Source organism: Pseudophryne corroboree, chromosome 7, assembly GCF_028390025.1.
Source record: "Pseudophryne corroboree isolate aPseCor3 chromosome 7, aPseCor3.hap2, whole genome shotgun sequence".
NCBI lineage: Eukaryota > Metazoa > Chordata > Amphibia > Anura > Myobatrachidae > Pseudophryne > Pseudophryne corroboree.
Window position 1 is genome coordinate 387,144,111 of NC_086450.1, and position 15,065 is coordinate 387,159,175.

Genomic DNA, 15,065 nt, shown 5'->3' on the forward strand with positions numbered 1-15,065 from the left:
TGCGTTGTCCAACCTCTGATGTAATAAAGACACATTTGCATTTAAAACATTCAGCATATCCAACCAATCAGGTGTCGGCGTTGCAGACGGATACACCACAATCATCTGCTCCACCTCCTCCTTAGATGAGCCTTCCGCTTCAGACATGCCGACACAGGCGTACCGACACCCCCACACACTCAGGGATATATCTATATGGAGACAGTTCCCCAATAAGCCCTTTTGGACAGACAGAGAGAGAGTATGCCAGCACACACCCAGCGCCAACTGACACTGGAAACAAAATTCCCAGCCAAAACAGCGCTTTCATATAAATATATGAATATACACTCACTGCGCCAATAAAAAGTGCCCCCCCTCATTTTTGCCCTCTGTCACCGTGTTCAGCAGGGGAGAGTCCGGGGAGCCAGCTTCTCTGCAGCGTGCTGTGGAGAAAATGGCGCTGGTTAGTGCTTGAGGATCAAGCTCCGTCCCCTTAGCGGCGGGCTTCGGTCCCCCTCAAATTTTCTATACTGGCGTGGGGATTATATAATATACTGCCTCTGCAGCCTCTATATATATATATATATATATATATATATATATATTTGCCAGTCCCTAGAGGTTTATTATTGCTGCCCAGGGCGCCCCCCCTGCGCCCTGCACCCTTCAGTGCCCGCTGTGTGTGTTGTGTGTGAGGAGGAGGAAGGCGGCGCGGCTCCGGGACGAACGGCGAGGGTGAGACCTGCGTTCCGACCCTCTGGAGCTAATGGTGTCCAGTAGCCTAAGAAGCAGTCTATCATTTAAGTAGGTCTGCTTCTCTCCCCTCAGTCCCACGATGCAGGGAGCCTGTTGCCAGCAGTGCTCCCTGAAAATAAAAAACTTAACAAAATTCTTTTTCAGAGAAACTCAGGAGAGCTCCCCTGTAGTGCACCCAGTCTCCTCTGGGCACAGGATCTAACTGAGGTCTGGAGGAGGGGCATAGAGGGAGGAGCCAGTGCACACCCATCTAAAGTTCTTTATAGTGCCCATGTCTCCTGCGGAGCCCGTCTATACCCCATGGTCCTTACGGAGTCCCGAGCATCCTCTAGGACGTAAGAGAAATAATATTTGAGGGGCTGTTTTACGCCAAGCAGCCTTATACTTGCACTTCCTTGTTTTAGAATAGGACTGTTCGGGTGTTCTTCGAGAGTATCTGTCAAATAAAACTAAGAAAAATAAAGCACTGCAAAAGCATAAACTATAATGTCTCTCACCAGAGCAAGTTCATTGTGCTGGCCATGGTATTCAACCGGAGCATGCTGGGAGAGGTACACTAAATAGGCACTGATGGTTCGCAAGTCAGTCTCCATATGAATAGCCTGTAGGGGAGCAAACAAGGAAAACATCACCTATCATTAAGATAAGAAGTGGGTAAGAATAACACTATTAGTTTACAGTGGATGCCACTTTTGGCTACTTGTGAAATACACGTATGGTGCTTGGGTTAATTTGCTTTCACACCTGTTGTAATGCTAATGCCGTGGTCCCTTGAACACTGTCAAAGAGTGGTAGTTTTGGCAAGTCTCTAAGCAGCCACTGGTAGCCAGGAATCAGTTCAGAGCCTTCAGAGTCTTCATCCATGGGATGGTCCTTCTCCTCTCCATCCTGCAGACCTCCAGCGGTCAACACCATGGAGAGACCCTGTGGGGAACAGAAAAATATCAAAACTGAACCATGGACAAGAGAAACTCTAGGACAATTCAGTGATTCTCATTCTACCTTCATGGCCAGGACTCGTGAAGAGACTTGGGGTGAGCTGAGGCGTCGCAGGAAATAATCCAGCACCTCACATGTGGTCTGCTCATCAGCTTTTGGACCTAATAGCAAATCCTGAAGCCGGCTGAGAAGCTGCCTCTGTTTCTGCTGCCTCTGAAATTGGAACTGACAACTTGTTCTTAAGTATGCTTAAAAAATCATCAGAAATAAATTAACTTCAATTTAGTTTATTAAAGAAATAGAGTTTTAATTCTAAACCTTATTGCACAGTTTCAGCCTATAAAATGATTTTTAGGGCAACATGACAGTTTTGTATTTTAAGTTCGAACCGTTTTTAAAAGTTGTACATGTGTTGTTGGGAGGTGATGGGGGGGGGAGCGGTCACATGTGTTTGTACGGGTGTGGTATTGAAGGTCGACCACTATTGGTCGACAGTAACTAGGTGGACAGGGATTCTAGGTCGACAGGGTCTCTAGATCAATAGGGTCAAAAGGTCGACATGAGTTTTTTCATCTTTTTTGGTGTCGTTTTCGCCGTACAGTGACCGGGAACCCCAATTAGTGCACAGTGTCCACTCGCCATGCTTCGGGCAAGTTGCCTCGTTGCGCTCGGCACAGATTACCGTTCCCAATCGTAGTCCACGTGGATCGTAAAGTTTGAAAAAATAGGATTTTGGTACTTACCAGGTATATCCTTTTCTTTGAATCCATAGGGGGCACTGGAGTACTCTTGGGATATGGACGGCTTTAGCAGAACCAGGGCACTGAATACTTAAATTTAGTAACTCTCCTCCCCTCCATATTCCCAACGTACCTCAGTGTTTTTTACTGAGCCGAACAGGAGCGATAGGTTGACAATGGAGAATTACATATAACATAACGGACAACAATAAAGTTGACACATAACGTAACTGAAAACTAAACAGTTGACACCATAACCGATAGAACTTGAAAATTTGAACCAGTCGGTGAGAATGTGTTACCATAAGATCCCCTGAACTTACCACAAACCAGGTAAAACTGCTCTGGGTGGGCGTCCAGTGCCCCCTATGGATTCAAAGAAAAGGATTTACCTGGTAAGTACCAAAATCCTATTTTCTTTTCATCCACTAGGGGTCACTGGAGTACTCTTGGGACGTACCAAAGCTTCCCCCGTGGGCGGGAGAGCTGTTTGGCACCTGTAACACTAGGCGGCCAAAGCTAGATGCTGATGCCGCAAACGTATCAAACTTGTAAAAGCGCACAAACGTATGCACTGATGACCATGTAGCCGCACGGCAAAGCTGCGTCGTAGAAGCCCCACGCCAGCTGCCCATGAAGTTCCCACAGAACGTGTGGAATGAGCTGTTACTGATGTAGGCGGCTGTAACCTAGCATGAAGGTAAGCCTGACGTATGGTCAGTTTAATCCATCTGGATAAGGTCTGCTTAGAAGCTGGCCAACCCATCTTGGCAGCATCATAGAGAACAAACAACGTATCAGTCTTACGAACTGTAGACGTTCGGGATACATAAACGCGCAATGCGCGTACCACATCCAAAGTTCCAGAATTTCCTATTAACACAGGAACTACTATTGGTTGATTGATGTGACAAGATGACACTACCTTTGGTAAGAAAGCGGGATTCGTCCGAAGTTCCGCTCTGTCATCATGAAACACCAAATACGGTGGCTTGCATGACAAGGCACCCAAATCTGAAACACGCCTTGCCGAAGCTAAGGCTAGTAGAAAAATTGTTTTCCAAGTGAGAAACTTAATATCCACTTGTTGTAAGGGTTCAAAATATGAAGACTGTAAGAAATCTAAAACCAGATTCAAGTCCCATGGCGCTGTAGGTGGAATGAATGGAGGCTGTACTCTGAGGACACCTTGCAGAAAGGTGTGTACAGACGGCAAGAGAGCCAATCGTCTTTGAAAGTAAATTGACAAAGCAAATACCTGCACCTTTAGAGTAGATAAACGCAGTCCTCCATCTAACCCCGTCTGTAGAAATAACAAAAGACGTGATAACTTGAAAGATGATGTCGGAAACTTCCGAGCTTCACACCAACCTATATAGGCACGCCAAATTCTGTAATAATGAGCTGCCGTAACTGGCTTCCTAGCACGTAACATGGTTGGTATAACCGATTCTGGAATGCCCTCTCTTCTTAAGAGGGCGGTCTCAACAGCCACCCCGTCAAACGCAGCCGCGCTAAATCAGGGTAAAGGAACGGACCCTGTTGTAACAGGTCCAGACGTAGTGGGAGCGGCCAAGGATCGTCTGCGAGTAATCTGCGGAGATCCGAGAACCAAGCGCTCCGAGGCCAATGAGGCACCACTAGTATGACTGTGGCGGACTCTCTTTTGGTCCGTTTTAGCAACAGAGGGAGCAGCGGAAACGGTGGAAACAGATACACGAGGCTGTACGGCCACACGATTGTGAGAGCATCCACCGCCACTGCCTTTGGATCTCTCGTTCTGGACACATACTGGGGCGTTTGGTGATTGTGGCGAGATGCCATCAGGTCCACTTGAGGGTAACCCCACCTTTGGACCAACATGTGAAACACTTCTGGATTTAATGCCCATTTTCCTGGATGAAAATCCAGACGGCTGAGATAATCCGCCTCCCAGTTGTCCACTCTCGAAATGAACACTGCCGACAATATCACTTGGTGATGCTCGGCCCAAATGAGGATTCAAGCTACTTCCCGCATGGCCATGCAGGCTTCTCGTTCATCCTTGTTTGTTAATGTACGCGACCGCCGTCGCATTGTCTGACTGCACCTGGACAGTCTGAGACCGGAGCCTGTGCACTGCTTGTCGTAGCGCATTGTAAATTACCTGGAGTTCCAGGACATTTAGAGACAGCAATCTTTCGTGATCTGCCCGGAGACCCTGGAGCTGACAATTTTGAACCACAGCTCCCCAACCCCTGAGACTCGCGTCCGTCGTTAGAATTATCCAATTCCAGGCGCCGAACCGTTTCCCTGCGGTTAGATTGTGTACTTTGAGCCACCAGAGTAGAGATACTCTGGTCCGTGGCGACAACCTCACCCTGTGGTGAATCTGCAGATGCGAGCTCGACCACTGTGCGAGCACATCCAGTTGAAAAGGACGTGAGTGAAATCTTCCGACCTGAAGCGCTTCGAAAGCCACCACCATTGTGCCTAAGAGGCGAATGCACAAATGTACCGAGACTGTGCGTAGCTTGAGCACTAATTGTGCCAGATGACGAATAATCTGTACTTTCTGTTCTGGTAGGTAAATTCTTTGATTTACCGTATCGAGAATCATACCTAGGAATTGAAGTCGTTGAGACGGAATTAGATGTGATTTCTTGAAGTTGACAATCCAACCGTGCTGAACTAGTACATTGTACGTTAGCAACGCATGTTGGAGGAGCATCTGTTGAGACGGAGCTTTGATGAGCAGATCGTCCAAGTACGGAACTATTATCACTCCTAGGGATCTGAGATGAGCTATCATCACAGACATCACTTTGGTGAATACCCGAGGCGCTGACGAGAGGCCAAACGGTAGAGCCTGAAACTGGTAATGGTTCTGCCGTATCACAAAACGCAAGAACCTCTGATGAGGTGGCCAAATCGGAATGTGTAAGTATGCATCCTTGAGATCCAGCGCAATCCTGAATTCTTGTGGCTCTAAACCTGCAATTACTGACCGCAGAGATTCCAACTTGAATCTGTAGTAAGTGACGTGATTGAGGCCCTGTAAGTTCAATATTGGCCTGACCGAGCCATCCGGCTTTGGTGCCACAAACAGACTGGAATAATAACCCTGACCTTGTTGATGTACAGGGACCGGAATCAAAACTGCGGAATCCAGCAGAGACTGAATGGCAATTTGCAGAACCGCCCTCTTGTCGTCCGACACAGGCAGTCCTGTCTTGAAAAACCGCAGTGGCGGGAGACAGTCGAACTCTATTTTGTACAAAACAAGAAATACCAACTGCGCTAACATATGAATAGTATTTTTATATTAATTAAAATCAATATCACAAATACACATGTACATAAACAAACTGAATAATATAAACCGGCACTGATAGTGCCAAAAAACACAATATTAAAACTGAGCCTTAGTAAGCCACTCTCTGACAGTGATTATTCACTTGGGGCAGTCTTTGTGCAAAAATGGCCAGTATAACAACTAATTGTTGGAGGATGATAACAAGTCCTGCAATGCATGCGTTGACGTGAAGAAACAGGTATCCAGGTGAAGGAGAATAATTACCAGGTCCCTGGTGGTGATTCAGCCGGGTATCCACCTAGCGGGGTTCTGGAGCAATCTCTCTATCCCACGCAATGAAGATGGTGGTTCTCCCTTTATTAATGTCCACACCGAAGGGACTGGAATCTCCGGATGGTAAACAACGTCCTGTGTATCACTTGCAGGAATCCTCAGGAGTGCCCAGGTCAGAGGTGTGGTTTATATTATTCAGTTTGTTTATGTACATGTGTATTTGTGATATTGATTTTAATTAATATAAAAATACTATTCATATGTTAGCGCAGTTGGTATTTCTTGTTTTGTTCATATTTATGCCATTGGGGTGAACGACTATCATCCCGTTTCCAACAGCGGCTTAGAAAACCAGCCCGGTTACAGCACCTGTTGTTTTTTTGCCATTTATGGTAAAAAAAAATTACTTTTTCCGAACTCTATTTTGTAACCTTTTTACACTAAATTGCGGATCCACCCATCTGTGGATGTCTGGAACCACGCCAAATGGAACGTCTGAAGGCGTGCCCCCACAACTGGAGATCCGAGATGGGCTGGGAGCCCGTCATGCCATTGGCTTGTCGATGGTCTTAGCGTCCTGACGACGGTTAGTGGTTTGTTGAAACCACGTCCTCTACCACGTCTTCCGTGTGTGGTTGTTCCTGTATCACGGCCTTGAAAGGGCTGAGGTCTAAAGGATTGGAACGCTGGTCCAGAGTATTACCGTCTAGGTACCTCAGAAATCCATATGTCCACTTCAGGACCAAACAATTTCTCGCCAGCGTAAGGTAACGCTTCTATACCTCGTTTAACCTCTGCCTCCGTCTGCCAAGAACGCAGCCAGAGGGCACGTCGTGCCGCAACTAGTGAAGCTGAAAGGCGATAACAAACCTGGCCGACGTCCATAGAAGCCATCCCTAGATACTCAGCAGATTCACAGATGTGATCAGTGAGAATTATAAGGTGGTCTTTCTGTAGGCTGACCTGAGCTGTGTTCCATGCAACTACAGCCTTATTCTCCCAAATTCCCCCTAAAGTAGGTCTAAGCAACACCCCGGCTGCTGTATACATTGACATTATATATTATACCTTCTAGCTTACACTCTAACGGGTCTTTAAGCGTAGTAGCAGTTGGAATGGGTAACTCTGTGAAAGTTTTGACACCAGCGGTTTATTAAGAGAATCTGAATAAGGAAAACACACTGGAGATCTCTGTTGTTTAGCAAATAACACTTCATTTGAAATAGGTTCATCAGTCTGTAAAATCTAGAACCTGACGTACTGCCCTGATGAGATTATCAATGGCTGGGCTATCAGTAACCTCACTATCTGACTACTGGCACACCTCACCCTCCTCATATTCTTCTTGCGATATGAGGTATGACATTGAATCGTCATAACGCAAAATACCTGAAACTGGGAAGTTATAAGACAAATGATAACTATTTTTCGGAATAGATCTAGACTTTTGTGCGAAGTCCTGGACGTCTCCTGAGCCCCTACTGGTATCTCAGGAGGTATTGCCCTAGCCTTAGATCTCGCCGTCTCACGTTCCTTACATGCCGTGGCCATTTTCGATTGTAAACCCGACATTACATCCTCCAGCCTTGGTATGGAGGCTGAGGGGAAGGGAACGTATTTGTAGCTGTATTTACAAACATATTGTGCATGTGGTAGATCCCTCAGGTCACACACGCTCAGACGTTGCAGTTAAGCTGCTTTTGAGTTAGCATTAGCCTTACTCATTATGTACAGAGACAGACAAGTAGACAAAGATAAACAAGTCCCACGACTCAGTAAATGTTAACAAAGTGTATATAAGCCTGAAGTGCAGTGCACATGGGCTACACTACATGAAACCTGATCTGTGCAAAATTCCTAGTAACACCCATGCTCCATCCGATGGCCGAGTGTAGTAGGACAGCAACTTCCTGAAAAAAGAAGCAGGAAGTAGAGTTAAAATGGCGTCCTGCCATGTGCTTAATATATACAAAGATATATGTACCTACATCCATTATATATATATATATATATATATAGATCATGTATGGCCCGGCACTCCTCCTCTGAATATAGCGCCCCGATGCCCTCAGCAACAATTGTAAATAGTCAGGAAGAAAGACTGCGGCACTCAGGGTCTTGTTTTAGTATGAAGATGTATTAAAAATACATTACAGGGAACATCAACGTTTCGGGGTGTCTAGCCCCTTTGTCAAGATGTGAGAGAGTAAAAGAAGTGCTAAAGTGACTTACCTATAAAGGAAGGAAAACCCGCCAAACCACCAGTGAGTGTCCGTCCGTGATCCCGGTGCGTGGCCAGACCAACACATATACACATATATATATATATCCAAATACACAAGCATATATACCCATTTATTTAAAGCTATATGCAATATAGGCTTAAAAGCCTGAACGTGTGCTGTGCATATAATGTGCTGCTGCATTAAAATGCAGCTTAGTTTATGGGTCCTCTCGCTTCAACGCGGGGAAACAATCCACTCCTCTCCCGCGCGACCTCCCCCTCACAGACGGACCGCGGCAGCAAGCACTGTCCGCGGTCAGTCTCCCCTCTCTCCTCCCCCGGCAGACAGAGCCGCGCCAGCCGGCGTTTGCGGCCCGAAGCTCTGAAGCGGGAGGGAGGGGGAGAGCAGCGGCGCAGGGAGCCGAGCGGTGGAGAGCGCCCAGCGGCGGCTGCTAGTACTAGCAGTCCGGGCTGGGTAGTGGCCGGCGCTGGCTGGCGGCTGGGGGTGACCGTGGTAGCAGCGGCGCAGGGCTAAGAATAAAATAGAAAACTTTTCAGACCCCACATGGCGGGCGGCTGCGTGAGCTGACCGCCCCTACCCCCAGCAATATAAATAAAAGGAGCAGTGCCCCTTACCTTATGCTGATGGTGGAGGCTGTGACAGGGCTTTTTGGTAAGTTCTGTCTCCCTCCTGCAGTCTCAGTGACTGACTTGCCTGTAGGCTATGAGGGTGCTCTGTAGTGAGGACCGACATGCCAAGAGCTGCATGCAGCAGCTTCCACAATCCCAGGCCCACGCCTTTTGGAAGCGGGGAAGGGATGTGTGTAAAGTTTAGTAAAAATCAAAATAAAAAATAAAATATTCAAAATAAGTGTGGGAGCTCCACACAAGCCTTGTTGCTACTTCGAGCACAGAAAAAACACTGAGGTACTCTGGGAATATGGAGGGGAGGAGAGTTACTAAATTTAAATATTCAGTGCCCTGTTTCTGCTAAAGCCGTCCATATCCCAAGAGAACTCCAGTGACCCCTAGTGGATGAAAAAGAAAGTAAAAAACAGAAAAAAAATTTGAAAGTCGACCTTTTGACCTGTCAACCTAGAACACGTCGACCTAGAGACCCTGTCGACCTAGAGACCGGATACCCCTTGTATTCTAAAACCTTCAAGATGGGTACATGCTATACGATACTGTAAACTGGAGATTCGCATCACAACGACCATAGTCTAGTGTGTATGTGTACCCTTAGAGCCACCCAATTCTCTGTCTATAACTTGGGTGGTCTCATTGTACCATTGGATATTCCACATACCCAGTAGGACTATTCCCCAGACGCTGCGGTATTGTTACATAAAGCATGTAACGATATATGGTATCACACTGTCGTTTAGGTGTGTGACCAGCTTATGTCTACTGAAATTTATACATAAACCTCTAGCACCCAAAGCGGCAATACAATAGGGAAACACATCAAAGTGGTTCCCACATCTGGAACAGTATGATACATTTGCAGGTGTGTTTGCAATGCAGCGCATTAAAGGTGGGTACACACTATATGATATATCGTGCAATCATGATAGTTTTGACCAATCTGCATATTCATTGTATAGTGTGTACCCCCATCCAATCTATCATTTACACACGCCGTTTATCATATTGTCCCATCTGATGTGCTGCGCAGCAGATGGAACGATGTGATGTATGACGTGGTGTGTATTCAGGACCACACGATATGTTGGACCCTGATGTTTGGCACTGTTCTACATAAGAATTGCATAGTGTGTATAGGAGCAACAACTACTTGTATGCAATCCCTGGACACGTTATGTTGTGTCAGTGTTCCGAAAACTGCATAGTGTATATGCTAGAAATCATGCGTTCTGTGATTGTACGATTGGTACGACCATTGCATCATTTGTTACATCAAGTGTTTACCTAGCTTAAGGTGTGACGCTGAACATAACCTGCACTATTTGTATGTGTTTGGACACACAAAAAAAATTCCTCTAACAGAATGCACATGAATAGATGTGCTATGTATGTATGTACTGTATGTGTAGCTCTGTGCACAGGAATATGCCTGAAGGGCTGCACATGGGCTGTGCAATGTATTCCACATCATTCCTCTCTGAGAAGCACTATACAGTACATAATGTAGAAACACAACAAATGATAATCCTGTGAAAATGTGGCTGTGTAAATTGCAGCAGCCAACCTGAAGTTTCTTGGCTCGTTGTTCCTTGCTCTCATTCTCCTCATCATCTTCACCTGTTCCAGACTCATCAGCAGCATCATGAAGGAGGAATTCACACAGGCACTGCACGGGCAGCACATCCAAGGACCCTTCACTGGACTGTACTAAGTCTGCAAGCCAGGGCATAGACTGTGAGGAAGCCTGAAAAACCAAATATCAACTATTATTATGCATGGTACTGAGATTACTGATCACATTACGTTTCTGCATTTTCTGTTTTTCTATAGCGTTAGGACCTGGTAACAGGTAAGGATTCCAACAGTAGACAGAATATTTTCTGCAAGACCACTTGCAGCTTCAGTTATGCTTCCACTGTATATTTGCCACATTCTTCGACTTATAGCCTGTTCGAGAGGAAGACTCGTACAGTACACACTGTAAAGCAGTAAAGGCCCGTATTCATGGGCAGATGTGGCCAGAGATGTGTGCTGAGTGATCCGCTCAGCACACATCTGTCCCCCCGCTATGTACAGCGCGATGTGTGCTGAGCATGCGGGGGGGGGGAGAAATGAGCGACCTGACAGATAGCACCAGCGATAGCGCCACGCATCACTATCACTGTGGGGGGTACACACGGACAGATCATGCTTAAAATCTAGGCAATCTAGTAAGATTGTCTAGTAAGATCGGTCATCTGCCCCATAAGGTTTCAAAGTGTGCCACAAACATGTTTGTTCAAAGGACTTCACAATGTGTTTGTATGTCACATTCAATAGAGACAATAGCAAAAAGCAGCTTAATGGAAAGCACTGTATGGAGATATACCTGTCTCTGAATTATATTGAGAAGGAAGTCAGGATTCCGGCTACGACACAGAAGGTGACCAAGACGTAAAGACTGGTTCAAGGATTTAACTTGCTCTATGGCATTAGGGGGTGGGCGTCGAGGAGGACCCCTAAAAACAAAGACAAAGAATTGAATAGGATGTGATTTACCAGAGACAGACATCAGCTGAGTATACTGTAGTACTGTTTAACTGTTTGACAAGAATTAGGAAGTAATCGCTTGTATTACTGCACCATTACAGAAATTATACACAAAACAAAACTACTCGCAGTCTTCTACTGATTGATACAAAAAAAAGCATTGCCCGTATGTAAAGAAAGACAGAAAGCAGGGAGAAGACTACAAGTACAGCAGCAGCAGACAATCCTATAGCTCCAAAACAAGGACTGCATATGCTGGAAGCTTACTGTGGGTCCAGGGTGGTGAGCTGAGACAGTAACAGACTATTACTCTCCGTTATCGTTTGCTTGGTGGAGGCTGCAGCCAGGTGACTCTCGAATGCCAGAATTTCCTGCTTCTCACGTTGAGAGATCTGAAGTTCTCGGTTGATGATTTCAGTCCTTGTCTCTTCATCTGTCACCGTGCATGGCGGAAAAGAGTAATTGCTGCAAGGAAGAACAGGAATCTGAATTCTCTGTAAGCCTTAAAAGAGCCTGTGCATTGGGCAAATCGGCAAAGACACTACACAGCGACTTCAGTGCATTACTTAAACGCAAACAGTGGGTGAAGTGCCTGAGCTGTTATACCATAGAACACATGGGTGGGAAGAAACAGCTCCAGGGAAAATCAATGAGAGAGGGAAGGAGGGACAGCGACGGAATAGGAAATACAGAATAACAACAAAGAAAGTGGAAAATGCTAATGGCACTAATGATAAGAGATTTGCCATCTCCTCCCTCCCTAGCATCCACTCGCTTGGCATATTCTCCTGTCTTTCACCTGGCATTGTGCCCCAAGAGACCTTTTTCCTGTTCCCCTCTTGACACCCTGTTCCCTTCCTGTGACCCTATTTTTTTCCTACGTTACTGTGTGTGTACAGATGTGTACTCAAAATCTTTGCTGCAATCGCTCCAAACTGCCCCTCTCTGCCCCATGAAACTCAGGCGTCTTTTTTGTTGCAAAGGATACAGCGGGAGACTGTGCTGATTCATTTAATAAGCGACAATTGTATTTCTGCTGCGGGGTACACTGGGCTCCACAAGGATTAACATTGGGGGTGTAGAGTGGGATCTTGATCCGAGGCACCAACAGGCTCAAAGCTTTGACCTTCTTCCCAAGATGCATAGCGCGACCTCCTCTATAACCCCGCCTCCGTGCACAGGAGCTCAGTTTTGTAGTTGGTGCCATGCAGTAAAGCAGGCACATAACAGGGGGGCTGCTCCAGCAGCCCTAAGAGAAGCTTTTAAAGAATATTGAAGACTTCAAGGGCTGCAGCAGAGACACTGACTGTGTTAGATGTCAGTCAGACATCTCCTGCTGCAGCTCCATCACATTCCCCAGCTGCGCTGTACACTCCCACGCCCTGGTTGCCGGGTACCTACAGTGGAGGCTCCGGTTTTCTTCCAAGTTAGTCACACACACGGCCGCTGTTCTCCCGGATCGCGTGGCCGCACTCAGGGAGGAGGTAAGGGGTCCCCTCGACGGGACCCTCTGTAAATCGCAATCCCACGCGGCTGGTGGGAGGCCGCGCGCGCCTGCGTGGACACTGTGGTAGTACAGGGACCCCACTAGACCACCAGGGCATGGGCACAAGTCCGTTTTCTCTCATAAAACCTTTTCATTAAGCCCCCAGTAACCGGTGGTGAAGTCCAGCAGGGGGATAAGGCTTTGACCTGTAGCCCCTCCCCCAGCCACAGGTCGCCATTTAGAGTAAATGTTCCCGCCCTGGAGCTGCATCTCTCTGTCTCCCTCCCTCCCAGCGTTTGGGCACCATTATAGCAAGCAGAGCTTACCCTGGGATTTTTGGGGCAAATCCTCCTCTGTAAAGCCGCCTGCCTGTCAACGCTGTGCATTTTACAGGACACTTAAGTATTCTACATGTCTGCTGTCAGTGTTAGTTAAGAAAAAGTGCATTTAGTCAGGGTTATTTAGTACAAGTACCCTGTGATATACATCCAGTCTTTACTGTGAATTGTTTTATCTATTAAGTGTAAAGCTATACATAGTACTAGTGCATGTCATAATTTCTGCATTGTACAAACTGTGACTCTGTGTGTGTGCATATAGCTGCTGTGTGACCTCCATTTCGTGTTTTTCACTCAGATTGCTATCCCTATATTCTATAACCTGAGGGGGCTAAATGTGTCAGGTTTATCATAATATAGGCAGTTCACAGAATATACTCAGTGTGTATTTTCTCTGTGATTTTTAGTCACCATATACCTCTTGAATTCCCTGTTTGTGCTGATACACTGCACAGGGGGTTCTTGTCAGGTATTGTGCTGCTGATATTGTACTGTGTTGCTTTGCATTGAGCTTTTGATTATGTCAGCTACAAAGAGCAACGGAGCTGGGGCTGATCCCACATTGCGTGGTGTTGACGCTGCAGACACATTTGAGGTTAACATAGCAGCTGAGGGTTCAGGTTCTGGGGGTTCCATACCCCCCAGTGGGACTGTAGCAAAGGGGGTGCACCTTGGGCTACCTTCTCCACGCTATTGAATACGCTGGTAACTAGACTAACGCCCCCTATGGGACCTCATGTGCCGGTACAACCGCTTATGGTCCCCGCAGTTAACCCGCCATGGGCAGATCAACTGTCCAACCAGTTACAGCAATTGAACCAATCACTGACTGCTCAAACGTCTAACCCTCGCCTGCCTAAGACCAAGGGGTCCTCTAAGCGGGCAATTACTTCCTCACAATCCACCAACGTCCCAGACACCTCGTCTGATGAGGATGGCGTTTATACGGACCCCACAGATTCTGATCCTGATGCTTCTGATGGGGAAGTTGTTTCGCAGGTGGATGTTCCTGACTTGTTAGAGGCTATCAGGCTCATTCTTCAGGTTGATGATGAACCGGAGCCTGACACTGCCCCTAAGAAACCGGACAGGTTTAAACGTCAGAAGGTGGTTAAACAAGTTTTACCTCACTCTGAACATTTAGTTGACATATGTCAGGAGTCCTGGAAAAATCCAGGAAAGAAGCTCACGCCTCACAAGAAGATGCTGGCTCGCTACCCCCTCGCTGCGGAGCTTAGTAAAAATTGGGAAACACCCCCGCCAGTGGATTCGCAAGTGGCGCGGCTGGTTGTATCCTCAGCTCTGCCTGTAACTACTGTCACGTCCTTGAGAGAGCCGACGGACAAGTGTGTGGAGGCTTGTTTGAAGGCAATCTACACCCTAAACGGTGCGGTGCATAGGCCCACTATTGCAGCGACATGGGCTGCAGAAGCTGTGGAAGCGTGGGTTCAGGAGCTGGAGGCGGAGTTACCTTCCAAAGCTTCTGATCATGCTAGACAATGCCTGTCGTATATTGTTACAGCGTACCATTACATTAAAGAGGCGGCTTCTGATGCCGGCATTCTGGCGGCCAAGGCTTCTACTACGTCCATTTTGGCTCCCCAAATTCTCTGGTTACGGTCCTGGTCTGTGGACATGGACTCTTAGAAAACCCTGGAGGTACTCCCCTTCAAAGGAGACATTCTTTTCGGAGAAGACCTCAACAAGATAGTGGCTGACTTAGCGTCTGCAAAAACAGCATGTCTTCCTAGTACTGTTCCTTCGGTGCCGAAGGCTAAGAGTACTCCCTTTCGCTCCTTTCGTCCTTCAGGGAAAGCAAAAGGTCAGGCGTACCCCCAATAGGTTCGCACTTCCA

At 46.9% G+C, this 15,065-nt stretch overlaps 1 protein-coding gene across 6 annotated transcripts in view; it reads right to left on the bottom strand.

The window, feature by feature from the left end:
- Positions 1-15,065, bottom strand: part of INTS1 (integrator complex subunit 1) — a 324,003-nt gene that overhangs the window by 146,585 nt on the left and 162,353 nt on the right. For 5 of the 6 annotated variants that reach the window (XM_063934591.1, XM_063934592.1, XM_063934588.1 and 2 more), the window contains 6 exons: positions 11,654-11,851; positions 11,226-11,355; positions 10,422-10,601; positions 1,741-1,902; positions 1,483-1,662; positions 1,236-1,340 (listed from right to left, as the gene is read on the bottom strand). In XM_063934591.1, the coding sequence (XP_063790661.1) occupies positions 1,236-1,340; positions 1,483-1,662; positions 1,741-1,902; positions 10,422-10,601; positions 11,226-11,355; positions 11,654-11,851 (955 nt within the window). The remainder of the gene's footprint in view (positions 1-1,235; positions 1,341-1,482; positions 1,663-1,740; positions 1,903-10,421; positions 10,602-11,225; positions 11,356-11,653; positions 11,852-15,065) is intronic. The other variant, XM_063934589.1, reaches the window with a different exon arrangement.